This window comes from Ipomoea triloba, chromosome 8 (genome assembly GCF_003576645.1).
Source record: "Ipomoea triloba cultivar NCNSP0323 chromosome 8, ASM357664v1".
In the NCBI taxonomy this organism is placed as follows: Eukaryota; Viridiplantae; Streptophyta; class Magnoliopsida; order Solanales; family Convolvulaceae; genus Ipomoea; species Ipomoea triloba.
This window is the reverse complement of record NC_044923.1, coordinates 8442216-8469066: the sequence shown is the minus strand read 5'-3', so window position 1 is coordinate 8469066 and position 26851 is coordinate 8442216. Positions and strand designations below refer to the sequence as shown.

The 26851-nt window shown below is 34.9% G+C and overlaps 3 protein-coding genes and 1 long non-coding RNA gene across 4 annotated transcripts; 2 read left to right on the top strand and 2 right to left on the bottom strand.

Moving 5' to 3' along the window:
• Nucleotides 1-697: 697 nt before the first annotated feature.
• On the top strand, nt 698-3897 carry LOC116026684 (cytochrome P450 76C4-like). Its single transcript, XM_031268039.1, has 2 exons — nt 698-1161; nt 3112-3897. Exons 1-2 carry the CDS (start codon nt 733-735, stop codon nt 3736-3738), a joined length of 1056 nt encoding a protein of 351 aa, XP_031123899.1. The 5' UTR covers nt 698-732; the 3' UTR covers nt 3739-3897.
• Nucleotides 3898-7759: 3862 nt separating this feature from the next.
• On the bottom strand, nt 7760-8893 carry LOC116026564. The gene is made up of 2 exons (XR_004099858.1): nt 8280-8893; nt 7760-8191 (listed from the first exon to the last, which is right to left on the bottom strand). It is a non-coding gene; the product is annotated as an uncharacterized LOC116026564 (long non-coding RNA).
• A 9530-nt stretch (nt 8894-18423) lies between these two features.
• LOC116027259 (7-ethoxycoumarin O-deethylase-like) lies at nt 18424-20928 on the bottom strand. The gene is made up of 2 exons (XM_031268776.1): nt 19878-20928; nt 18424-19257 (listed from the first exon to the last, which is right to left on the bottom strand). Exons 1-2 carry the CDS (start codon nt 20784-20786, stop codon nt 18628-18630), a joined length of 1539 nt encoding a protein of 512 aa, XP_031124636.1. The 5' UTR covers nt 20787-20928; the 3' UTR covers nt 18424-18627.
• Nucleotides 20929-22770: 1842 nt separating this feature from the next.
• On the top strand, nt 22771-26851 carry LOC116027258 (angelicin synthase-like). The gene is made up of 3 exons (XM_031268775.1): nt 22771-23251; nt 23828-24352; nt 26016-26851. The coding sequence occupies exons 1-3, from the start codon at nt 22862-22864 to the stop codon at nt 26643-26645; spliced, it is 1545 nt and encodes a 514-aa protein (XP_031124635.1). The 5' UTR covers nt 22771-22861; the 3' UTR covers nt 26646-26851.

The following is a 26851-nucleotide window of genomic DNA, read 5'->3' as shown; positions in this document are numbered from 1 at the left end:
TTGCAACATACTTGATTATAAGTAAAATTTCAATAATTTCAACTTTGAAAAAAATCATTTCTACATAGGCAACAGTAATAATTGGGATAGTCAATAATATTCTATATGCAATAGTAGCATTTGAAAAATAACCCATCTGTTTCATCAATGAATTCAATATACTCACTACCCCTATCTTTTCTTTAAATAAAATCTCTCTAATAAGCAATTTTAGCTCAAAATACAATTCATTTTCATCAATATCATCACACTTTTCATCTCTCTTAAGAGCTGCTTCTAAATAAATGCAACAAAACTTCAAATCCATATTAGTCATAGATTGTAACTCGTCAAAACTAAAAAAATTGGTCCAATCTCCATGCACTTAGCCTGGAATTCGATAAACTATATACATATATTTTAAAGAAAAAAAATATGAGACCCTCAAAAATTGAAAGCTACGGTCACTCAGGTTAGCATGCTCACAACTGACCGACATGGTTTACACAATAATTTGCTTATTTTTGACATGTGCTCCAAAAGTCCTATCAAGGATTAAGGTCGATCATGCAATGTCGCATCCGCCATATATGACAATTGTTGACGGGTCGACGTGATTAGCAAGATCTGCATCTTGATTGGATGCAATGGGCGGTGAGCTCACCACCACACAAAGACGCTTCACATCATCCATCTTTAAAGATTGGACCACATCTGTGACTGTAAGGCGGTGTGTGCAATGGGGACAAGAAAATGGGGAATTTGCCTATCAACATTGGGGAATTTGCTTCTTCGACTGAATTAAATGTTGTGATGAGAATGATTTGGGGAAGTACGTTGGGATCTGATGAAGAAAAGAATGAAGAGATTGGAGGAGTGTTTAGGGAGTTAATGGGGAAGTATGTTGACACGTCTGCTGAGCCTAATATCTCTGATTTCTTCCCCTGGCTTGCTAGATTCGATTTGCAGGGGATAGAGGCCAAGATGGAGGGTATGAGGAAGGCTGTGGACAATATTTTTGAACCCATCATTAAGGAAGGTGTAAGGATAGTTTCTGAGAAATCTGGGAGTGTGAGCAACGGCGACGAAAAGAAGGATTTTCTGCAGATCCTTTTAGAGCTGAAGGAGCGTGATGACGCTAGGAGATCATTGGATTTCCAAGCAATCAAGGCAATGTTGCTGGTATGTCTGTTCAAAACTCGCTTACTGTGAATTACCCTTTTTTCTTTTTAATTAATTATTTATTACGTGAACAAAAATTTTTAATTTAGATTTTTTTTAAAAAAAGTTTTATTTCTTCTTTAAATAATTAACTTTTTTTTTTAGAAATCTTTAAATAATTAACTAAGTGATTAAGATACTAACTATCATGACTCCCACATGGATGATGGGAGTGGGTTCGAGCCTCAGTGGAGGCAACTGTTAACTCTTTGTGCTTTAGTAGGTTGAGAAAGTAGTTATAAACAAATACTAGGACTGATGTAAATGACTTATAATAATATGTCATTTATCAATTTTTGGGTTTCATTGCCTCAATTTGACATGTTTGAGAGTTTAATTACACTTTTTAAAAATTTAAATGCCGCCAAGACCTTGTGGTCTACTGGTATCTAATGTCCAGGTTAACATTCTCACATGGATGATGAGAGTGGGTTCGAGTCTCAGTCGAGTCAATTGATCACTCTTTGAACAGATACTAAGAAGTACTCAAACAAAAAAAAAAATTAGATGCCTAATTAATTTTGGTGTAAAATTTATGTACTTATTTGACTATTTTCTCAAAATTTAATCATTATTGCAAACAGCAACTAAATTTTAAATTATGTTGCTGAGAACCGCAACAAAATTTTGTTGATGTTGACAATAAAAATTTTAAATATAATTTTTTTAATATAAATATGTGTAAAAATAAAAGATATGAATATATATATATATATATATATATATATATATGGTAGGGTTCCAGTTAGACCACTTGTTTAGGTAAGATCGTGAGATCACATCTTGTACATCCATATAATATTTTTTAATGGTCTTGATTGATTGACACACACACTTTGTTCGCACACATGCATTTAACTACTGTTCGCACAAACTTCATCTTGGAATCTTAGTCAATCTAGACCATTAAAAAATTTTGAGATCAAATCTTGTACATCAGTCACCGTTCGCACACATTTAACACCGTTTGCACACATTTAATCACCGTCTGCACACACTTAATCACCATTTGCACACATTTAATCACCGTCTGCACACACTTAATCACCATTCGCACACATTTTATTACCGTTCGCACACACTTCAACTTAGCATCTTAAATCAATCTATGCCATTAAATTATTAAATAGATGCACAAGATCTGATCACACGATCCTACCTAAACAAGTGATCTCATATGATTCTAACTCTCTCTCTCTCTCTCTCTCTCTCTATATATATATATATATATATATATATATATATATATAAGTTATGAAACATACCATAAAATTGGATAGGAATAGATAAAAAGTTTGTCTTGTTCAAACAAAAAAAAATAATCTATAAAGAAAGTTGAAAATTATGGAATTGGAGGGTCGGATTTCAACTATTTATATTTGTAAAGAAAAAGTCTACAGGACTCCTAATCTGGTGAAGTCTATAAAAGTTAATTAGTATTTGAATTTTAGTAGACTTTTAAAGACTCTATAAAAGTTTGAATTCAGAGATGGTGACCGGGGATTGTCACCTGTCGTCAGAGCTTTGTTGGTATCAAGTTACCTGCTATTGTAGGTCAATTACTGATTTTGGGGTTTCAATGCATAAAAATGATTTGTTTATGAACTTAATTGCACTTTGAAAAAGTTCATGGGCCTATTTGCACTTTGGTGTAAAGTTAGTGGTTTATTTGACAATTTTTTTTAATAGTTTACTTCTTTTAACGAAAAATATTATGTGTACGTACCCTTATTTTTTACTCTCAATTTTTAATCATTTACGCAAAATCTTGATTTAGACATTTGTATAGTGAACCACATGAAAAATGTAATTTATGAGTGCCCGTCACATAAAAGAGTAAACTTTAGGGAGTAAGATTTGGGAATACATGTACAACTCTTTTTTAACCTATAGTTTACTATATTTATACAGGATATTGTGATAGGAGGGACGGATACCACAGCCACAATGGTAGAGTGGGTTATGACAACATTACTTGATAATCCAGAGATAATGAAAAAGGTCCAGAAGGAATTAGAGGAGATTGTAGGAATAATCAATATTGTTGAAGAGTTCCATCTACCAAAGCTCAGCTATTTGGATGCAGTTGTGAAGGAGACATTCCGTTTATACCCAGCATTACCACTTCTAGTCCCCAGGTGCCCAACTAATACTACACAAGTTGGCGGATACACCATTCCTAAGGGTACTAGGGTCCTTCTAAATATCTATGCAATACATAGAGACCCTCAACTTTGGGACAATCCTTTGGAGTTTAGGCCTGAAAGGTTCCTTGACCAAACTTCTGGTTTAGATTATACAGGCAATGATCATAGGTTTTTGCCATTTGGATCTGGGAGGAGAATTTGTGCTGGTATTCCCTTGGCAGAGAAAATGCTTATTTATATTTTGAGTTCACTATTGCACTCCTTTGACTGGCATCTTCCTGAAGGTAAAAATCTTGACCTATCTGATAAATTTGGGATAGTCACTAAGAAAAATGTTCCCTTGATTGTTGTGCCAGCACAGAGGTTATCTAAATACGAACTTTATCAATAATTTTATTTACAGAAATATATGTCTTCATGTAAATAGTATAATGGGGTGCCAGCAAGTACCATCATCTATCTAGCTACGTATGAATACTAAATGGCATTACTACATTAGTGTGCAATTGTGTTCTTTTCCATTATAGTGCATATACTCATACCTACTCCACTACCTGATGCGTTGTTTGGTCATTAATTGATGAAGAACTAACCCATTTCTTTTTTCTCAATCAATTCAAGTTATTTTGGGCATACCAATTTAGTTATTTTCCGACGTAATTCTGGGCAACATAAAAAATAAATAATATGATGAGAACTTTAACTTTAGGAGGGACTGAGAGGTTCTAGATCTTTGAACATTTGGTTTTCTGTATTAAGGGCATATATACTACTAGCAAGTAGCAAGGGCGGCATAACAGCTGCGAACAGAGTAGACACCACTACCCTCCATTCTCCAAATTAATTTGTATTCATGCTCCTTGATGGGGATCGGGATGCTAAGGATTCTTGCTCTATCAGCCTTATTAAAAATATCATGTAAGATTTCGTCCTCCCAGTCTGATTTATCCAATTTCAAGGGGGAAGAAACCTTTGCTTGACTTCATAGAAATAAATTTTCTAACTAAACAGAATAGTATACGAGTAACCAGACCTCGTAGTAGCAGAAGCGGAAGAAGTGTTGATCTCCAGCCACAGTTGATGTAATGCATCTTGAACGGTAGATCGTTAGTCAAATTTGTCCCATACTTGACTCAGAACCCTAGATGGTGTACTGGTGTCTACTGAGCAGTATGAGTACCGTGAACTGTATGTATGTGCTATATAGGATATTGTAAAATTATTTATATAGGATATTGTGATAGAGGGGACGGACCCCACAGCAACAATGGGTTATGACAACATTACTTGATAACCCAGAGATAATGAAAAAGGTTCAGAAAGACAAGCACTAGAGTTGGGGATACATAATTCCTAAGGGCACTAGAGTTATGACAACATTACCACTTCTAGTCCCAGGTGACCAACTCATACTACACAAGTTGGGGATACATAATTCCTAAGGGCACTAGAGTCTTTCTAAATATGTATGCAATACATAGAGACCCTCAACTTTGGGACAATCCTTTGGAGTTTAGGCCTGAAAGGTTCCTTAACCAAACTTCGACTGGTTTAGACTATACAGGCAATGATCATAGGTTTTCGCCATTTGGATCTAGGAGGAGAATTTGTGCTGGCATTCCTTTGGCAGAGAAAATGCTTATATATAATTTGAGTTCACTGTTGCACTCTTTTGACTGGCATCTTCCTGAAGGTGAAAATCTTGACCTATCTGATAAATTTGGGATAGTCACTAAGAAATGTGTTCCATTGATTGTTGTGCCAGCACAAAGGTTATCTAAATCCGAGCTTTATCAATAATCTTATATAGAAATATTCCTTTATGTAAATAGCATAATGGTGTTCCAAGTACCATCATCTATGTATGCATACTAAATAATGGCATTACTACATTAGTGTGTAATTGTGTTATTTCCCATCATATACTCATACCTACTCCACTACCTGATGTGTTGATTGGTCATTAATAGAAGAACTAACTCATTTTTTTTTCTCAATCAATTCAATTAATTTTAGGCATAAGAGGTTAGTTATTTTCTGATGTAATTCTGATCGACATAATAAATAAATGATATGACGTCATCGTGTATTATTTTTAAATTTTTAAATAAATACATACTACGTTGATATTTACAAAAAAAAAAATCGACGTCTTATCTAATTAATTAAAAAAACAAGATACATCATCGATTTTTTTTTAAAAAAATCAACGTCTTGTCCTATTTTTAATTTTTGGAATAAGGGTCAAATTAGCCATTGAACGAAACGTGCACGTGCAATCAGGCTACCGAAAAATAATAAAACTGCAATTACACCATTCAACAAGTTAAATATGTGCAATTTCACCTAGTAGCCGGTAACCTCCCCTCCCTTCTGGTTACCTTGCTGACGTGGAGGCTGAGTAGGATTTTTTTTTTTTAGTTCTCTTCTTCATACCGCTTGTCTTTCAGCATAGCTCTTCTCCTCTTAGCCATGGCACCTTCCTCCTCCCTTTCCCTCTCCTAACCCCTCAAACTCTATTCGCCCAAACCCTAATATAAATTATCATAATTGCCAATCCTCCGTCGCAACCCACCACCACCTCTGCAAGCACTTCCCGTCCGCAACGCCTTCACTGGGCGCTCTATGATCTCCATGTGTACCTATATTGTTTGAGCGCTATTATTACCGGTTATTGCATGCAAGGAAATTTCAGGCCCATGAAGTCCGTCTTGGGCGGCGTCGGGGTCGATTTCCATTGTATCATCAAGCACCATCAAGAAGAGATATTTGCATTGGTAAGTCGGGGTCCATCGTTGGTCACAATGGAAACAAAGACCACAAGCTCTGCGGTGTTGATATTCTGATCGGGATAATCGCCTCTCTGCTGGGAAATTTTGTTTGGAAGTGCGGCTAGTGAGCTGGCGTTGGTTGACTGTTCTGTGCGATTGGCTTGCCATGCTAGACACCGGCTGGGGCTGGGCACATACAGAAGCCGGAGTGGCTACATTCGCCCGCGGGGTGGTCGAAAACCAGAAGGGGACGAAGAAGGGACCTGGGCGGGAGTACAAGCTTGTTTCCTTGCAAATGTCCTGGCTAGATTCTCTCTGTATTTAAGATGTGCGTAGACGGATGATGAATGGTGTTGTAAGTTTTTCCTCTTTTCCGCCTCTGCTTCCGCTCTCTTTTTATCTTCTTAAGTAGAAAGCTGAAATTATGTAATGCAGATAAGCACAACCAACTTTTAACATCAACGGAGTAACAGTAGAAGTAATTATTCGCAATAAAATTCCAAACACAATATAAAGCGAATATGGCTCCAAATTAAGTACACAATTGAATTTGATGACGCAGTTGGAGAACACCGCCGAAACTGCCCTCCCCCCCCCCCCCGCAGTTTTTACAATACAAGATTCAATGAATTGCAAAATAAGGTCGACCACCTATTTAAACATTAACCTTATAAAACAACTCTATGAAAAATATTACAAATATAGTTTGAGCTAATTCTACCAATTATACAAACTATAACCAACCTGTATTTCGATTCAGCTTGTACAAATATCAAATGGAGCAGTTACTCCGGATAATACTTTAATCAACCCTATTTTTCTTGAAGTTTCTTACACAAATTCTTTGGACAAATCTTGTAATAATGCTCTTGAAACTTCAAGGATCTTCGTTACCATACTCCCCTTTTATAGTGTGATGAGTAAAGTGGTGATAGTAAAAAGATGGTGTAAATGTCGTTCCGCTGAGGATTGGGGCTATGACACGTAATTGTGTGAATTAAGAAAAACTAGGCATTAGAGCATGCGAATCAACTAGAATCCAAGTAAATGATAACTGAATAAGGAAATTAAAAGAAATAACTTTGCTAATGAATAAATTGAATCATAAAGAAATGGGTCAGATTAGGGGAATTGCAATCTTGATGTTCTAACAACTCAGAATTAGGGATTGAAGGATTAACCTAGGGATTTATGGACAATGCACACAAGAATTCAATTCAGCTACTTTCGTAATCAATAAACAGAATTAGGCTAGGATTGCCTCACTTTCGTGATGCATCAATCATAGTCTTAAGCACCTAAGCATTGTAAGCTCCCAAATTACCCATATTCTCATAGTAGGAAAAATTATGTTGAAATTGGTAAGGCTCGATCCGAGGTCTCCATCTAACTTTCGTTGTAATGAATCCCTCTCCTAAACTAGCAATTAATTGTGGCCATCACTCAATAACAAGTAGAAGACAATCCCCAATTCAACATAAACCCTAGGTAAATGATTCAATCCCTTTATGCAATAATCACAACTTGAACATCAAGATTAACAATAAATCCCTAATCCATACCCATTAGCGAACTACTCACGTATAATTGAAGTAAACAAAACAAAGCAAAAATTGAATATTGAAATCATAACAGCGAACCTAAAGAATAAAAGAGAGAACTTTACTAACAATCTTTGAGAGTAATTCCAATCCAATCAATGATTCCAAGCTTGCAAACGAATTCAAGAAGGTAAATCTGCGCTATTCTATACTATGGAAAACTCTAAAGAAAAAGAAAATTGTACTGAACTAAACTAGGGCTCGGAATGGCAAAAAATACAGAAAAATGCGATATTAAATATTGGACAGCAGCAGGGTCACGGGCACCCTCACGGCCGGGATCGGGGCCGTGAGGTGCCGTGGCCGGCTGCTATCCGTGGTGGGGGTCACGGCCGTGAGGCGGCCTCTTGATATTCTTTCTGACTCCTTTCGTGCTCCGTTGCTCCTTTCCGACCATGGTTAGGTTCCTATGCTTCGAAAACTCGTCAAAGATGACTGAAAATCCTTCCTTTGCTCCTCGTTCGTGAATAAACTAAGATAAATCAAGGTAAAGGAAATAAGCAACAAACTAACTAAACTATGGGGCAAATATTAGTATAAAATCATATGTATCAACTCACCCACACTAGAACTTTTGCTTGTCCTCAAGCAATTACCAAGGACAATTCACCTTCCAAGCATTGCAGCTGATCACACTTCTTTTCTGCACAACCAATCATATCACCAACCACCTTATACAACCTAACCTGCTTCAAAAATCATCTCAGAATCACAGATGAGTTCCCCTCTCAGGCCAATAACCGGGCACCCGAATTTAGGTAGATTAAAACCTTGTATGCACATGTACTCAGTTGAGATTATGCAAGACTTGGCTTAAGATGAAATCCCATAGACTTGCCCTTCATACTCCCATAAATCAACTCTAAAAACTGCATGCTAAGATCAAATAGGTCTTTATTTGACTTGTAATAGGGCTAAGGGTGAGTTGCTAAACAAAGAAGGGGTATGGAAAGATGAACAAAGGAGAGAGAATTTTACACCTATTTACAACTAAACCTAGAGGAGATATTGAAAATATGAGCCAGAGAGCAAAACACAAATGAACATATAAGAGTATTCTAAACTCGTGGGGGTTGGACACATTTATTCTACCAAAATGACTTGCACTTTTATTCATCATCTTTTTTTCTTTCACAACCTTTTCTACACTTTCAGACTTCTTTTTCACACTTTTCTAACACAAATTTTTTTTTTCTTTTCATCAACCTTTTTCTCTTTTTTTTTTCTTTTTCTTCCAACCAACTTTCTTTCCTTCAATTCAAACCAATCAATCAATTCCTTCCGTCACACCCCCACACTAGAACAAAGATAACAGGAATAACTCTAACAAAAATAAGCTCTAGAAAGAAATCTCCTCTAAATTAAAGAACAAATGCTACATTCTCTCTAAGGGTGGATAAAGAAATCTCCTCTAAATTAAAGAACAAATGCTACATTCTCTCTAAGGGTGGATGGAAATATATGGCTAAAGGCTAAGGGTTAAATGATAGGGTTTAAACAAGAAAAACAATACAAAGAATAGGGTTAGTGCTTTGCACTTATTAAACAAAAACAAGGCTCAAAGGGGACAACTAGGGAAAACACTTATAATAAAGGGTAGGTTTAAAGGTTTGGGCTAACAACAATGGCCTAAATCACTTCAAAGCATGCAAATTCTAGACTTCACTATGAGAACACTAAGACAAGCTATGACAAGACAAATATCACTGGAATCCCACATAAGCCTTCACTAGCAATGCATAACACACATGGGAAACATTTAGGTTAAAGGTTAACCCAACTATTGGCAAGAGACTGAATTAAACATAAGTTCAACCTTGAATCATCCCTGACAAGCTAGGCTACACAAGTACCACCAAAACAAACCACCAACCAACAAAAAGGAAAGTGGTCAAAGCCACAACACAAGGAAAACAAACTATCCTAAGCTGCACAGTGAGTCCTTCAAGCAAAATCATCAAAAATTTCAATTTCAACAGTTCATCAGAAACAACACTCCCACACTTAAACTGGACATAGTCCCTGATGGACAACCAAAGCCCTACGAACTAAAACAATAAAGATATATCAAACTAGAAAGCAGGAAAAAAAGCAGTAAAAGGAAACCGAAAATATGATAACCAAAATCCAAGGTAAGCATTATACAATTTAAGGAAAGAACTAGCAATAAAAATAGTCATGTCACAATAATATTAAGACAAAAAGGATTTTTAAAAATAAAAACTAAAAGTGAACTGACACCTATAAATTTATAATTGCCAAAAGACTTGTGGTCGAGCAGCATAGCTATGGCTTCTTAAATAAGAGGTCTTAGGTTCGGACCTAGTGTAGGTATTGATTCTTTGTGCTTTAGTAAGTTGAAAAAGTAAGTATGAACAAATACTAAAATCTAAATATATAAATTTCTAACAGTGGCTTAGCATTTTAAATTGTGGACAAATATTTTTTGCATGTCGCTTAACTACAAATGGACCTATTGAGGTGGATCATGCTTTGTCGCATTAGCCATATGAGATAATTATTGGTGGATTGTGATTAGCAACATCTGCATCTTGATTGCAATGGGCGGTGAGCACACCACCACTCAAAGACGGTTCCCAACATCTATCTTTAAAGATTGGACCAGATCTGTAAGGCGGTGTGTGCATTGGATGGGCAAATTATGTTATTGACCTGGGCCCACTTTGTGAAGTGGACTTAGATTCATGTTTACAATTTTAAAATTTTATGTTCACAATTTTAGAATTCTATATTCGCAATTTTAGCACTCTATATTCATAATTTTAAAATCTTAATATATAAAATTATATTACTCAATATTCACAATCTTTGAACTCTATATTCACAATTTTGTTATATATATTCAAAAATTGTGTTAATATTATTGAATATAGAGTTTCGAAATTGTGAGCATAGAGTTCACATGGCTTTCGCCGGACCTTTTCATTGGATGAAAATGTGTAAGGAAAACAACTACATAGGGTCAAGGAGATGACCAAAGCATGAAAAGACCAAAAATACCCCTGTTTTGGACGACTATTTGACGAAAATTTTAACGGTGGACTAAAAGTGGCAAGAGCTAAATAAGACTGACCGTAATGTGGCAAAAATTAATGAAGTATACTAAAATTGGTAATGCCTTAATAACAGTAGGACCAAAAATGGAAATGACTCTATTTTCAATGGAGATTAAAGTTAATACATTGAGTCTCTCTTGCAACATACTTTGATTGTAAGTAAAATTTCAACAATTTCAACTTTCAAAAAAAACCCTTTATACATAGGCAACGGTAATTGAGATAGTCAATAATATTCTATATACAATAGTAGCATTTGAAAAATAACTCATTTGTTTCAATGAATTCAATATACTCACTGCTCCTATCTTTTCTTTAAATAAACTCTCTCTAATAAGTAATTTTAGCTCAAAATACAATTCATTTTCATCAATATCATCACACTATTCTATCTCTCTTAAAAGCTGCTTCTAAATAAATGCAACAAGACTTCAAATCCATACCAATCATCGATGGTAACTTGTCAAAATTAAAGAAATTGATCCAATTTCCATGCACTTAGCCTGAAATTCTGTAAACTATATACATATAATTTTTTCTTAAAAAAATATGAAGCCCTCAAAAATTGAAAGCTACAATCACTCATGTTAGACATGCTCACATGCTTACAACCCGCCTGCATGGTTTACACAATAATTTGATTACTTTTGACATGCGCTCCAAAAGTCCTATCAAGGATTAAGGTCGATCATGCAATGTAGCAGCCGCCATATATGACAATTGTTGATATGATGGGTCGAAGTGATTAGCAAGATCTGCAATCTTGATTGCATGCAATGGGCGGTGAGTTCACCACCACACAAAGACGCTTCACATCATCCATCTTTAAAGATTGGACCACATCTGTGAGGCGGTGTGTGCAATGGGGCCAAGAAAATAATGCAAGTATGAAGTGTCCCATAGTGGGATTGGAAGCTCCAATAGAATGCCTAGCTTGGTCGCAATGGCACTCCTTTAATTTATTCACTGATTTTTCATGAAACGACAAGGTGAAAGGAACTAATTAACAGTCTTGATTGAGAATGTGAAATCTTTGCAAATTAGTGCTTCATAAATTTGCATGTGCATTTGAACTATTCCTCAAATAGTATATATAGCAAACAATGTACAGTACTAACCATTTTATTTGCATTGAAATGTATATATGTTACTGTTAGTGTTTAATTTGCTCGCATACATGTTGAGAATCCAGTATCTTAGAAAGTTTTCTTTAATTAATAACATGTTGCAAAAATCCCGTCTTGTCCCCAACCGACCGCTTAGCGTATCATCATAATCGGTGGTTTAGATGGCCAGCTCGCTAAGTGCCGCCTAGACCACTTAGGCGCTGACTGCCTAGATCCCTTAGGCGCCAATTAGCCATTGTTCTTATTTTTTTAAATGGGTTATTTCACTCAAAACGATTTAGTTATGTTTTGAGCAAAATAACCTTAAATTGTTCAAACTCTTTTTAAGATAATATTTAATATTTTAGTATTAACTATTAAAGTATTAAATAGTTTATAATTATTAGTCTTAAAAAATTAAAACAAAATAGAAATAAAAAATAAAATAAAATAAATGCGCGGGCAACTAGACGCCAATTAATCGCCGCCTAGGTACCTTGGGCACCTGATGAGCATCTAACGATTTTTTCAAGCATGATTAATAAAGTCCCATAATGTGGTACATAAAAATGTTACAATTTTAAGATAAAAAGTGATAGTGTATATTTGTATGTTTTTATGAGTTAGGTAAGTGATTAAATTACATCATTTTTTATTTTTAAATATACTACGTAACATTTTAAGCCATTATAATATGTTGTTATTGCATTTCCTCTCTCTATATGTAAAAAGGATTAAAAGAAATAAGAGAATTACCTTCAAAAAAAAGAAAAAAGAAAAAAAGAAAATTTTATTGGTAACAGAATCTCCGCAAATTATACTGTGGACCGCGGTCATGGCTAATACTGCAGTTGTGTTGAACAGATACTACAGTTGCATTGAACAGATATTGCAGTTGCGTTGAAAGGAAACTGCAGTTGCGCGGAAACAGAGGCCGTTCACCCGTTCAACACAATTGCAATATCAGTCATGACCCATCGTACACAATGCATTGTGGACCATGCTCCGCGGTATAACAACTGCAGAATCTCAGCTTCGCTTGTCTTTATCTTTAAATTTTTTGCTGGTTAAGAAGATTTGTACTCATTTATCGTGCTTTTTAGGTTTAGTGTGATTAGTAATATAATGAGTCTAAAATAGTTGCCCTAAGGCTATTCACACTCATAAAAGGGTGAGTTTTTTCCCAAAATGGTCCATCGACTATTGCTCATTCTCAATTTTGCATTTCGACTTTCAATTGCACCTAATGTGATCATTCGACTTTCAAAAACTCACCAAATTTGGTCCTCCGTTACATATTCCGTCAAATCAGTGTTAAAATGGGGGGTATTTTCGTCCATTTACCTATTGTTAGCCTAATAAACATTGAGAAATAGTTGAGGGACCATTTTGAGAATAGTCAAGGGACCATTTTGGGAAAAACTATTTTATTTATTTCATTTTTGTTTATTTTCATTTTTTAGACTCTACAAAATTAGAATTTCTATACATTTTTTTCTTACAAATATAAATAGTTAAAATCGCGCAATCCAACCTCAAAATTTTTAACTTTCTTTACAGACTTTTCCCCTAAATATACAAACTATTCCTATGAAGTTTTACAATAAATTCCGTAAATTTCATAAATACTCATATACTTCTTTTTTTATTCTTTTATTTTTTTTTATGTTCATAGACAATCAATCACTATGTATCACATTAAATATTACTTTTACCATTGAAAATAATTTTTTTTTCAAGCGTAGACACCCAAAGAGTGTAAAATGTAGGGAAAATATTGGACCGAAAGGTAAATTTTTCTAGTAAACTTCTCAGGTGAGCCGAAAAGTAAAATCTCGTCAATGTTTCTTGTAATATTTTCTGTATTTGATTTCAAAGTAATTATTAAATTTTATATTAATTTACATTATTTAAGATATTGTATGACATCTTTTATATGTTTTCCTCTTCTTATTTTTTTTTATTAATTATTAATTATTAAGGCAAGTATAATTTATTTTGTAATGTGGACACATTATTTTTAATAATTTTGATTTAATTAAATTATACCTTAATTATAAAAATCCTACCTAATAATTTTAGTATATTACACGGGACACAATAATTATTATAAATAATGTTTAATAATTGTCAATTTGTATTCAACAATAAAATTTATAGTTAATTTTTAAGTCAATCATAAAATCTTTTGTGATGTGGGCACATTATTTTTAATTATTTGAGTTTAATAATATTATATCTTATTTATAAAAAAATCGAAAGTAATATATTTAGTACTACGAATGTGACTAAGAATTATTTTAATCGGTGCTTAAAAAATGAGTATTTATAAAATTTACGAAACTTATTGTAAATCTGCATAGGAATAGTTTGTATATTTAAATAGAAGGAAAAAGTCTGTAAAAAAGTTAAAAATTTTTAGGATGGATTGCATGATTTTAACTATTTATATTTGTAAGAAAAAATTGTATAGAAATTCTAATTTTATAGAGTCTAAAAAATGAAAATAAACAAAAATGAAATAAATAAAATAGTTTTTCCCAAAATGGTCCCTTGACTATTCTCAAAATGGTCCCTCAACTATTTCTCAATGTTTATTAGGCTAACAATAGGTAAATGGACGAAAATGCCCTCCATTTTAACACTGATTTGACGGAATATGTAATGGAGGACCAAATTGGGTGAGTTTTTGAAAGTCAAGGGACCACATTAAGTGCAATTGAAAGTCGAAATGCAAAATTGAGAATGAGCAATAGTCGAGGGACCATTTTGGGAAAAAACTCGAAAAGGGTATACATACATTTCAATTTTATGTGTCAAAGTCACATAAGAATCTTTATTTTTATTTTATTTTAAATCTAAATATGCATTTGCTAGGCTTTCACTTGCATGCATATGTCTTATTAATCTCCTTGCTTCCACCTAGTCATTTTGCAAGGTGGGGCTAACTAAGTTTTTTTTTTTTAAATTTTTTTTAAAAATAATGTTATTATTGTACTAAAAATAATAATATTATTGTTATTACTATATTTTTTTTGGAGTACTACTGACTCTGTTACAATACTTTCTCAACCTACTGAAGCACAATTAGGGATGGCAATGGGTCGAGTGTGGGTCGGAGAGAGGTAGGGGTGGGAATAGGCCAGGCCCCTACATAGGGGCCTACGGCCTGGCCTACTTAGGGCCTAGCCTGGCCTAGCCTATTTAGTAAAAAGGTCAGGCCTAGGCCTAATTAGAAGCCCATTTAGTTAAATAGGCCTAAGCCTATATTTAAAAGCCTAGCCTACGAGCCCGCAGGCCTAGCCTATATATATATATATATATATATATATATATATATATATATATATATATATTTGTATACATAACCTACAACCCTAATTCCCAATACCTAAATCATAAATACGACTTACTAATTAGTGAACAGTGTTAGATATTACTAGTTACTATTGCTATGATGCTAATATAAATTGCTAATAAGTAGTGTTACTAATTACTATTAATATTTCTGCTAGTTGTTTAGTGTTTACAGTTTATTAGCAATTAGTAAAGTAGTAATACTAATGTAATATGAGCCTACTAGTAATTGATTGCAGGATTTATAGATTTGTAGTAATACTAGTAATTAGTAAATAATGTATTGTTGAATTTTGTATTACGAACTTTTACTTATTAAACTTGTGGTGTTGGATATTGTATAATGAAATATGAACTTATGGTTTTGTCATTCATTATGAAATATGAACTTAAGTATTTTTTATAAATTTTTTACAGGTATACTTTAAAACACTTAAAAATGTAGGCCTTAAATATGTTCGAAGCCTATTTAAATAGGCGCAAAGCCTATTCAGGATCTATTTTGAAGCTTTTTTAAAGGCCTATATATTAAATAGGCTTTTAAAAAAGCTTTAGGCCAGGCCAGACCAACTGTAGGCTCAGGCTTGAGCCTAAAAAAAAGCCTACATACAGACTCAGGCTCAGGCTCAGGCTTTCGATTTCCATAGCAGTCCCAGGCCTAATTTTCTAAAGTCCGGCTCGGCCTAGCCTATTTCCACCCCTAGGGAGAGCTACATCCATCACCCGACCCACCTTATATTTTTTTCACCCACCCCCACCCCCAACCCGCATCGGGTGAACTTTTTTAAAATTCACCTCCACCCCACCGGATGCGGGTGCCCACTACGGGTACCCACCACTTATCATCTTATTAATTTTTTTCAAAAAATAATATTAAAATTACTTACACATAATAAAATCATAAAATTAAATAATTATACTAAAATAAAAAATAATAAAAATATCCAAATATAATAACTAAAATGTTAATTTTTAAAAATAAACTTAGTATTTTAAATATAAAAATAGTAAAAAGTTATAGAAACTTTTATTTTAAACTACGTACTAGTACTTATTTTACTATTATATATACATACACACACATGGTGGGTCGGGTGGGGTTCTAGGTGGGTTTTGTACATAGAACCCAAATCCAACCCGACCCACCACGGGTTTAGTTTTTTAAGACCCACCTCGACCCACTGTCCACTATCACCCAAAAAAACTCGATCCACGGGGCGAATTGAAATTGTCTCCCTAAGCACAATGAGTCAACAGCTGACTCCACTGTGACTCGAACCCACTCCCATCATCCATGTAGGAGTGTTAACCGGGACACTTAACGGGGCACCGGATGCCACTAGACCATAAGGTCTTTGGCTTGTTATTATTATATTACTGTGTATACTTTTTCTTTTTTTGGATAATGTGGACTCGAAGGTGTGGATTTTGTAAACTTTGTTTCGTTTTTGGATAATGTTATTGTTATTATTATATTATATTTTTCTTGTCATGCTCCACCCTCTCAACCACCACTTTCCGAACTATTACATTATATTATGAAAGTGAATTAAAATTATAAGAATACAAAGAAAATAATATTAAATTGTAAATGTGCTGATATGACAATATTATTCACTTTTAACCGTAAGGAAGATATTGTAAAATTCTAATTTGATAATAACCTAATAATTTGATAATTATTTCACAATTTTAATGATCCATTGTTATTATATAATGTTCATAAACAACATATATAGAATTGGGAAAACAAAAGCAAGTTTTCATGAAAACCATGTATCAATTTTTTATTTATAATGTTGTTCAAAAACATTTTTAGTAAAATCTAAGAAGGGGAAGTTAAGATTGTAAAATTATTATGCATTAGAAGTTAACATTAATTTATTAAAAATAGTAATAAAATATCAAACATAGTAATGCTAGTAAAATTGCGAGGTTATATGTAATCAAATTAAAAGTTAGACACTAAATATGATAATATTATATTAGTTCTGAAATTAAAATTGGAGTTTTCCCAATACTTTTATTACACAATTATCTATGTGCAATGCGCAAAAATTGATGTCGATATTAGTAATATATATCTTAAGATCTTAAATTTATTTAGATTTTAGATATTTATATTATTATATAATAATAATAATGATAATAGTTTTCAAAAAAAATAATGATAATAATAATAACAATAATAATAATAATAATAATAATATATTTTACGAAATAACTTATATGGTACTCCAATATATAATGTGTATATATTATTACCATTATTAAAGAAGATAAGAAAATATATGGTAGATGCATGTGCATGACAACAATAGTTGAAAAAGATAACAGATGTTATAACAGTAGACGTGTGTTTTTTATCAAAATATTATAAAGTACAACTCTTGTAATATAATGTATACAAAAAAGTAATAAAAAAGAGACAAAAATGAAGGGTATAACTTTCATTCACATTTATTAATTTTTACTTTTTAGATATATATGTGATGACATATGTAGCACGGAAACGAAATATTGAGAAATAAGGAAACAACAAGTTCAAAAAATATAGGAAACAAAATTTTGGGGAAACAAAAAAATATAAAAATATAGATGTATATTATTAAATATTTTTTTTTAAATATGCATATATAAAAAATTAAGGGAAAGTTATAATTTTTGTCCCTAAGTTATAGGTAATTGTAGAATATTAATTCGTCCATGAGTGTTGGTCATGCTCACTTTTCGTCCCTAAGTTTCATTAGCTAGCGCTGCACTTTTTGTCCTTTCGTGCAAACATTTTGCCCCTAAGTTATACTAAAATTGCAATTTCATTCCTAATGTTTTATTAGTAAAGGGATGAAAAGTGTAACGTCAATAATAACTTAGGGACGAAAAGTGAATATGACCAATACTTAGGGACGAATTCTACAATTACTTTATAACTTAGGGACGAAAAGTGTAATTTTCTCAAAAATTTATTATCCACTAGATCTATGATAAAAAAAAAAACTAATAACTAAAATTAATGTACTAATAAATTTATCATAAATAGTTAAATACTGCGAAATATAATTACAGTAAGAATACAATGCCCAAATTCTAACATTGGTCAATAATCATTGATAATGAATTGTATTTCAAATTAAATTCATTTTTTTATTTTTTTTGAATAGTCATTTATTTTATAATTAAAATTTTACTAACCAAATCAATTATACAATACATAAACTTATAAATAACAACCTTGTTTTGCAGTACAAAGACAGATAGATGTACAGGTGCCATTTATTACGCACACATACGTACAATGATGATGGCATTTTTCATTTTTTCCACCCCTTTTATGCCATTTACTTGCATAAAGACATATTTCTACAAGATTATTGATAAAGTTCAAAATTAGATAATCTCGGCGTAGGCACAACAATCAAAGGATCACTTTTCTTGTTGACAATCAGAAATTTACTAGACAAGTCAAGCTTTTCACCTTCAGAAAGATGCCAGTCAAAGGAGTGCAACAATGAACCCAAAATATAAACCAACATTTTCTCAGCCAAAGGAATGCCGGCGCAAATTCTCCTCCCCGATCCAAATGGTAAAAACCTATGATCATTGCCGGTATAATCTAAACCAGACGAAGTTTGGTTAAGAAACCTTTCAGGCCTAAACTCCAAAGGATTGTCCCAAACTTGAGGGTCTCTATGTATTGCATGGATGTTGAGAAAGAGTGTAGTGTCCTTAGGAATTGTGTACCCACCCACTTGTGTACTTTGGGTTGGGGATCTGTTGAGTAGAAGTGGTAATGCTGGGTATAAACGAAGTGTCTCCTTTATAACTGCATCCAAATATATGAGCTTTGGTAGATGGATCTCTTCAACAATATTGTTCATTCCTACATTCTCTTCTAATTCCGTCTGGACTTCTTTCATTATCTCTGGATTGTCAAGTAATGATGTCATGACCCACTCCACCATTGTGGCTGTTGTGTCTGTCGCACCTATCACAATATCCTTATCCAAATATAGTAAATGATAAGTTAGAAAAGAAGTTTGATTGTACTATACATAGCCAATAATTGTAATAATGACTTTCAATTGTATTAATATAGAGTTAATAATACGTTGAGAAAGTATGTATAGACATATATTATATTATAATAAAATCAGTAATACTCAAAAAACTATAGAGTGAATAATGATATTTGCACTGAGAAAGTATATATAAAAAAGTATTAGTGAAAATTTAATATTTATTGAACATATCTATAATATTATTAAACAAATAAAAATTTAATTTTAAAATTATAAGAAAATGTAATAAAAAGGAGATGGGAGAAGAGTTATGTTGGACAAAGGCCGATAGAAAGAAAGTCTAACATTCTGTGACTGAGGAATTGTTGAACCTAGGCTGGTCAAGGGTTTAAAGGGTCAAATTCAGTATCCACCCGTGACAGTATGCTAATATATAAGAAAATAAAGTTAGGTTTTTGAATTATAACATTTAGCATAGTGATAATCGCTTGATCCTAACAAGCTAATTTGTCTGATGAATAATAAACAATACATGTAAAACGAGAGAGACCAATATAATATTTATCTAAAATGAAGCTAGTGAGGAAAAATATACATACCAGCAGCATGGCCTTGATTGCTTGGAAATCCAATGATTTCCCAGCGTTGTCATCACGATTCTTCAGCTCTAAGAGGATCTGCAGAAAATCCTTTCTTTCTTCACGCTTGGTTGTGCTACCAGATTTCTCAGAAACTATTCTTACACCTTCCTTAATGATGGGATCAAAAATATTGTCCACAAGCTTCACCATACCCTCCATCCTTGCCTCGACTCGCTGCAAATCAAATCTAGCAAGCCAGGGGAAGAAATCAGAGATATTAGGCTCAGCTACAATGGCAATATACTTCCCCATTATCTCCCTAAACTCTGCTCCAAATTGATCAATCTTCGCTTCATCAGATCCCAACGTACTTCCCCAAATCATCCTCTCCACAACACGGATTTCGGTGGAAGAAGCCAATTCCCCAATGTTCACAGCTTCACCTGTCCTTGATCTCACACTTCTAATGGCTTTTCTAACCTCTTCTCTTCGGTGCTCGTAGCACGCACGAAGATTGGCGCTACTCAGCATCTCTCGAACAAATAGCTTGCGGATGTCGCGCCAGTAGGTGCCGTTTGGGGACCAGGCGATATCACGGCCCCCATAGGTGCCGATTCTTCCCGCTATTGGCGGGGAGCGGTTAGCAAAAACCGCATCGTGATCGCGAACTACCTCTTTTGCAATGGACGGTGAGTTCACTACCACGAAAAGCCGGCTTCCGAGTTGAAGCTTGAAGATGGGGCCGTGCTTGTGGGCGAGGTCTGTGAATTGGTGGTGTAAATTGGGGCGGAGAAAAGGCAAGTATCCCACGATGGGGAAGCCGAACGGCCCTGGTGGCAAGGGTGCGGCTTTCTTGCTTGACTTTGCATAAACCCACAAGGCTGAAAGGAGCAGCGCTGAGATCGTGAACAGAGCTATGGTTTCCATCTCTGTGCTTAAAATTTTGCAGCTTCAGAAGCCAGTTTAGTGAGGTGTTGGATGGAGTGTTTATCCTTGCAGCCGTTTTAAATAGATGCTTGCTCTTTGAAAATTCTACATTCTTTCAAATAGTGTTACTATATACAAACTCTCAATTTACTATAGTCTTAAAATTGGACCTTGTGATCTAGTGGCATCCGGTAGTGGCATTTGGTTGTAGTCCATGTTGGAGGGGTTGGTTCGAGCTTCAGTGAAGACAATGCTAACTCTTTGTGTTTCAGTAGGTTGAGAAAGTAGTTTATGAACAGATACTACATTGTAACCGAGTCAGTAGTACTCAAAAAATATACAAACTCTCAATTTCTACGAAGGAAAAATTGTAATTTAAACTTTTCATAAATATACCAAATTTCAATGTCACTCTCTGAATTATTAATTGTGTAAATATTTCCCCTCTTTTCAAAGCATGACATATATTGCGGTAAAATTACAAAATTAAAACTAAGAGCATGTTTGGTTCGCAGGAAAAGTTTTTCCATGGGAAGTGGGTTCCTGAATATCAAAGAAATTGCTCCTTTCCTCTGTTTGGTTCACTGAATTTGTTTTCCATGGAAACTCAATTCCTCATTTTTGAGGAAAACAAAATCCGAGCTATACCCTAGAATTTTATTTTCCATTGTTGTTGGGAAGAAAAATTGGATTGTCAAGACTATTTTACCCTTGCTGTTTTCTTCTTCTCCGCTCGCTGTTGCTCCCTTGCTACTCGCCTTTGCCGCGCCTCTGCCTCCGTCGTGGAGGAGTCCACGACGGTGATGCCGCCTCTGCCTCCGCCGACGCTGCGAGCCCTCAACGGCGACCACGAGCTCGTGAGAATGGATTTGTTGTAGCTAGTGTGATACCTTTGATCTGTTGCAGCAGTGAGAATGGATCTACCTCTTCGATGCCTTTGCCTTTTGATATGTCATTATGTTGCAGCAGTGAGAATGGGTTTGTTGTAAGCCTTGTATCTAATGCCCTAATGGGATGTGGGCTGATGGGTTAGAAATGGGTCATGGATTTCCAAAAAAAAAAAATGAAATGGGTCATGACAAGTAAATAAGAGGCTCATCATCATCATCAACAACAACAATAATAATAATAATATGGGAAAAGGGTCAAATAGGCTCTCGAACATTTCATAAAAAGTCAATTAGGTCCATGGACTTTTAAAATGTGCAATTAAACCCTCAAACATTACAAATCGAAGCAATGAAGCCCAAAAACCGGTAATTGACCTGTTATCACCGGTCATTGGCATTTTCCGGCGATCGGCGTCAATTTCCGGCGACCGGCGACGACTGAATCGTCGCCGGTCGCCATTTTCGGCGAAAAGGTCGCCTTCTCCGGCAAAGGCGACCTCACTGGTCGCCTTCTCCGGCAAATGCGACCAGTGAGGTCGCCTTTGCCGGAGAAGGCGACCTTTTCGCCGGAAATGGCGACCGGCGACGATTCGGTCGTCGCCGGTCGCCGGAAATTGACGCCGATCGCCGAAAAATGCTAATGACCGGTGATAACAGGTCAATTACCGGTTTTTGGGCTTCATTGCTTCGATTTGTAATGTTTGAGGGTTTAATTGCACCTTTTAAAAGTTCGTGGACCTAATTGACTTTTTATGAAATGTTCGAGGGCCTATTTGACCCTTTTCCCTAATAATATTAATAATAAGGGCATATATGTCTTTTTACATATTATTCCTTACAATTCTAAATCCAACCAAACAACAGAATTTATCTTCCTGGAAACTACTTTTCCACGCAATTTAACTTTCACTTCTCTTCAAATATTTTCCGCGAACCAAACGAGCCCTAAATGTTAAAATGATATGGCAGTTAAAGACTAAAGTGAAATTTTTACTTTTTTTTTTCTTTTTCCAATTCAATTATTTTGAAGGACAAAAGCTCCCATATTTTAAACCTTAACTTTCCAAACTACGCATTGAACAAAGCAGTCTCTTTCTGTATCCCTTCCAAAGAGAAAGGAGAAAGCATCTTTCTATTTAAGAATCTTGCAAGGATAAACGTTCGAACTGCGAACACCACACAGAAATGGAAACCTTAGCTCTATTCACGTTGTTCTCAGTACTCCTCCTTTCAGCAGCAGTGTGGGTTTATGCAAAGTCAAGCAAGAAAGCCCGGCCGCCATTGCCACCGGGGCCGCTCGGCTTCCCCGTGGTGGGATACTTGCCTTTTCTCCGCCCCAATTTACACCACCACTTCACAGACCTCGCCCGCAACTACGGCCCCATCTTCAAGCTCCAACTTGGGAGCTGCCTTGCTGTGGTAGTCAACTCACCCTCCATCGCAAAACAGGTGGTTCGCGACCACGACGCCGTTTTCGCTAACCGCGACCCGCCCATAGCCGCGATTGTCGGCACGTATGGCGGCCGCGATATCGCCTTCGCCCCAAGCGGCACCTACTGGCGGGACCTCCGCAAGGTGTGTTAAAGTGTGGTTGATATTAATTATGCTCATTTCTCTGTTCTAAATGTGTTCCTGTATACTAGCTATAACTTTCACCTACTTTCTCTTCTGTACACTGTTTATAGTCTATTAAGATTAATTACCGATTTGATCCCTCGATTATTAAGATTCACTTTGGTCTCAACAATTTTTCTTGTTCAATCAAGTCTTTGATTTTGAAAAAGTTAACCAATTTGGTCCTCCGTTTATTTGGGTGTTAAACAACAATTAAATCGGGTTCAAATTGATAATTTTTCAATAGTCAAGAGACCATTTCAGTAATTAATTTTTAACTGAAATAGTCCCTTGACTAAAACTACCAATTTGATCCCAATTGAATGGATATCAAACAGTAAAATGAACGGAGGGCTAAATTGATTAATCTTTTCAAAATCAATGACTTAATTAAACAAACAAAAATTGTGCATATGATTTGAAGTGGTGAAAGACTGAAATCTGTTTTCAAAAAAAAAATGGTGAAATCTGAAGAGACCAGTAATTAACTCTGGCCTATTGGTTTGTCATTAATAAACACAGCTTTACTCATAACAGGTGTTTGTACGGGAGATGCTGAGCGGCGCCAATCTTCGAGCTTGCTACGAGCACCGGAGAGAAGAGGTTAGGAAGGTCATTAGAGGTGTGAAATCGAGGATAGGAGAGCCTGTTAACATTGGGGAATTGGCTTCTTCGACTGAACTGAATGTTGTGGCGAGAATGATTTGGGGAAGTACTTTGGGATCTGATGAAGAAAAGAATGAAAAGATTGGAGCAGTGTTTAGGGAGTTAATGGGGAAGTATGTTGACACGTTTGCTGAGCCCAATATCTCTGATTTCTTCCCCTGGCTTGCTAGATTCGATTTGCAGGGGATACAGGCAAAGATGGAGGGTATGAGGAAGGATGTGGACAATATTTTGGAGCCCATCATTAAGGAAGGTGTAAGGATAGTTTCTGAGAAATCTAGGAGTGTGAGCGAGAGTGACGAAAAGAAGGATTTTCTGCAGATCCTTTTAGAGCTGAAGGAGCGTGATGATATTGGGAGATCATTGGATTTCCAAGCAATCAAGGCAATATTGCTGGTATGTCTCTTGAAAACTCGCTTACTTTCAATTACTCTTCTTTCTTTTTAATTAATCATTTATTAGGTGAACTAAAAATTTTCATTTTTTAATCGGGTGTAGTTTAGTGATACTCGATTACACCTCATATGAAAGGGATAAGTTTGAACCTCAGTGGAGGCGACGATATCTCAATTACCATTTCAAATGGGTCGTCATAGATTTAAAACTTGGTCGAGCAATAGGCTAGATTTCAATGAACAATTAGGATCTGAAATACCAAAATTGCAATTTCCCATTTCTTTATGAAGATAAAGGTCTCACTAAAATTGTTGGAATGATGCTAACTTGGCAGGGGAGACAATTTGACTAGCACTCAACCTCTGGGTGTTGAGTTAAAAAAAAATTAAAAAAAAAAAAAAAAAAACCTTAGGGTGTTGTGTTTTTCTTTTCGGCAACCCAGTATCTAGAAGACTCAGAAATAAGTGTGGCTGTCAATCACGTGTTAACTATGTCGTCCGTCCTCTTTGAAAGAAAATTGTTCATCCCTTGACGATGTTCTGCAAGGGAAAGCTGACACCGACCTCTTTGAGGGCGTCGCTGCAGTCGCTGGGCAGGGCAGCGTTGAGTCGGGTAATTACGGCTTTAAAAGTGTTAAAAATTTATAAAAATCTTGATTGAATATGCCGCTTAATTTTTTACTATGAACCATAAATTTCGAATGAATTTTTAATAGTTGTAAATATTCTAATAAATTATTGTCACAAACACATTATTATAGATATTGTGGTTCAGTGACACCAAGTCCCTTCCTTATAAAGGAGGTTGTGCCCCAGTGGAAACAATTTCGGTAAAACGAGATAAATAAAACTCAGGTGGGTCGGGACATAAAGAGAAAATATTAACTCAAAATTTTTTTGTATATGTAGACATATAGTATTGTTTATGCTTCGATTGGTTGCTATGTTTGAATCTACTAAAAGTGCTACAAGTAAATCAAACAAATTACTTCTAGTAATATAAAGTTTAATGCATATAATACCATATCATTTAGGGTCCGTTTGGAAAGCAGGAAAATGACTTCTGGAAAATGTTTTCAAGAAAATGAGTCATTTTCCCGAAAACAGTTTCATTTCCAGTGTTTGGATATATTATGGAAAACTGTCTTTGTGTGTTTGGTTCATTTTCTGGAAAATTGATAGAATTGTATAACTAAACATTGTAATTGTTTTATTTAAAATATAAAAAATTATAATAGTTATTAAAATAATGGTATTTAATAAAAAATAGTGTTTATAAAAAAATACAAAGTAAAAAAATAAAAAAAAAATGTAGCAAAGGTTTTCGGCGGTTTCCCCACCTCCTTGGTCTATGGTCATGGGTGATATGGCTTGGTTTTGGTCGAAAACATGCGAAACAGCTATTCTGCAATTTCGTAAAATGACTTACGGAAAAAAATTCTGTAAATCATTTTCCGGAAAAATGAACTGATTTTCCTTAGTCAACGAAAAATATTTTCCGTTGACCACATTTTCCGGACGTTGCCAAACACAGAAAACTCGGAAAACATTTTCCGGAAATCATTTTACGGGTTAAAAACACACCCTAAAATTACGACGGCGGCTTATTACTTTGTTACTTTTTTTCTTTTTTTTTTTTAACTTATAGTTTACTATTTATATAGGATATTGTGATAGGGGGGACGGACACCACAGCCACAATGGTAGAGTGGGTTATGACAACATTACTTGATAATCCAGAGATAATGAAAAAGGTCCAGAAGGAATTAGAGGAGATTGTAGGACTAAACAATATTGTTGAAGAGGTCCATCTACCAAAGCTCAGCTATTTGGATGCAGTTGTGAAGGAGACATTCCGTTTATACCCAGCATTACCACTTCTAGTCCCCAGGTGCCCAACTAATACTACACAAGTTGGTGGATACACAATTCCTAAGAGCACTAGAGTCTTTCTGAATATGTATGCAATACATAGAGACCCTCAACTTTGGGACAATCCTTTGGAATTTAGGCCTGAAAGGTTCCTTAACCAAACTTCGTCTGGTTTAGACTATACAGGCAATGATCATAGGTTTTTGCCTTTTGGATCTGGGAGGAGAATTTGTGCTGGCATTCCTTTGGCAGAGAAAATGCTTATATATATTTTGAGTTCACTGTTGCACTCCTTTGACTGGCATCTTCCTGAAGGTGAAAATCTTGACCTATCTGATAAATTTGGGATAGTCACTAAGAAATGTGTTCCCTTGATTGTTGTGCCAGCACAGAGATTATCTAAATTCGAACTTTATCAATAATCTTATATAGAAATTTGCCTTTATGTAAATGGCATAATGGTGTGCCAAGTACCATAATCTATGTATGCATACTAAATGGCATTACTACATTAGTGTGTAATTGTGTGTAATTTAGTTCTTTCCCATTGTAGTGCATATACTCATACCTACTCCACTACCTGATGCGTTGATTGGTCATTAATTGAAGAACTAACCTATTTCTCTTT

Coding starts and splice junctions, on each gene's coding strand:
- LOC116027258 (XM_031268775.1), top strand. CDS start 22,862: ATGGAAACCTTAGCTCTATTCACGTTGTTCTCAGTACTCCTCCTTTCA. Junction 23,252..23,827: donor ACTGGCGGGACCTCCGCAAG/GTGTGTTAAAGT, acceptor TACTCATAACAG/GTGTTTGTACGGGAGATGCT. Junction 24,353..26,015: donor CAATCAAGGCAATATTGCTG/GTATGTCTCTTG, acceptor CTATTTATATAG/GATATTGTGATAGGGGGGAC.
- LOC116027259 (XM_031268776.1), bottom strand. CDS start 20,786: ATGGAAACCATAGCTCTGTTCACGATCTCAGCGCTGCTCCTTTCAGCC. Junction 19,258..19,877: donor CAATCAAGGCCATGCTGCTG/GTATGTATATTT, acceptor TATTTGGATAAG/GATATTGTGATAGGTGCGAC.
- LOC116026684 (XM_031268039.1), top strand. CDS start 733: ATGGGGAATTTGCCTATCAACATTGGGGAATTTGCTTCTTCGACTGAA. Junction 1,162..3,111: donor CAATCAAGGCAATGTTGCTG/GTATGTCTGTTC, acceptor ATATTTATACAG/GATATTGTGATAGGAGGGAC.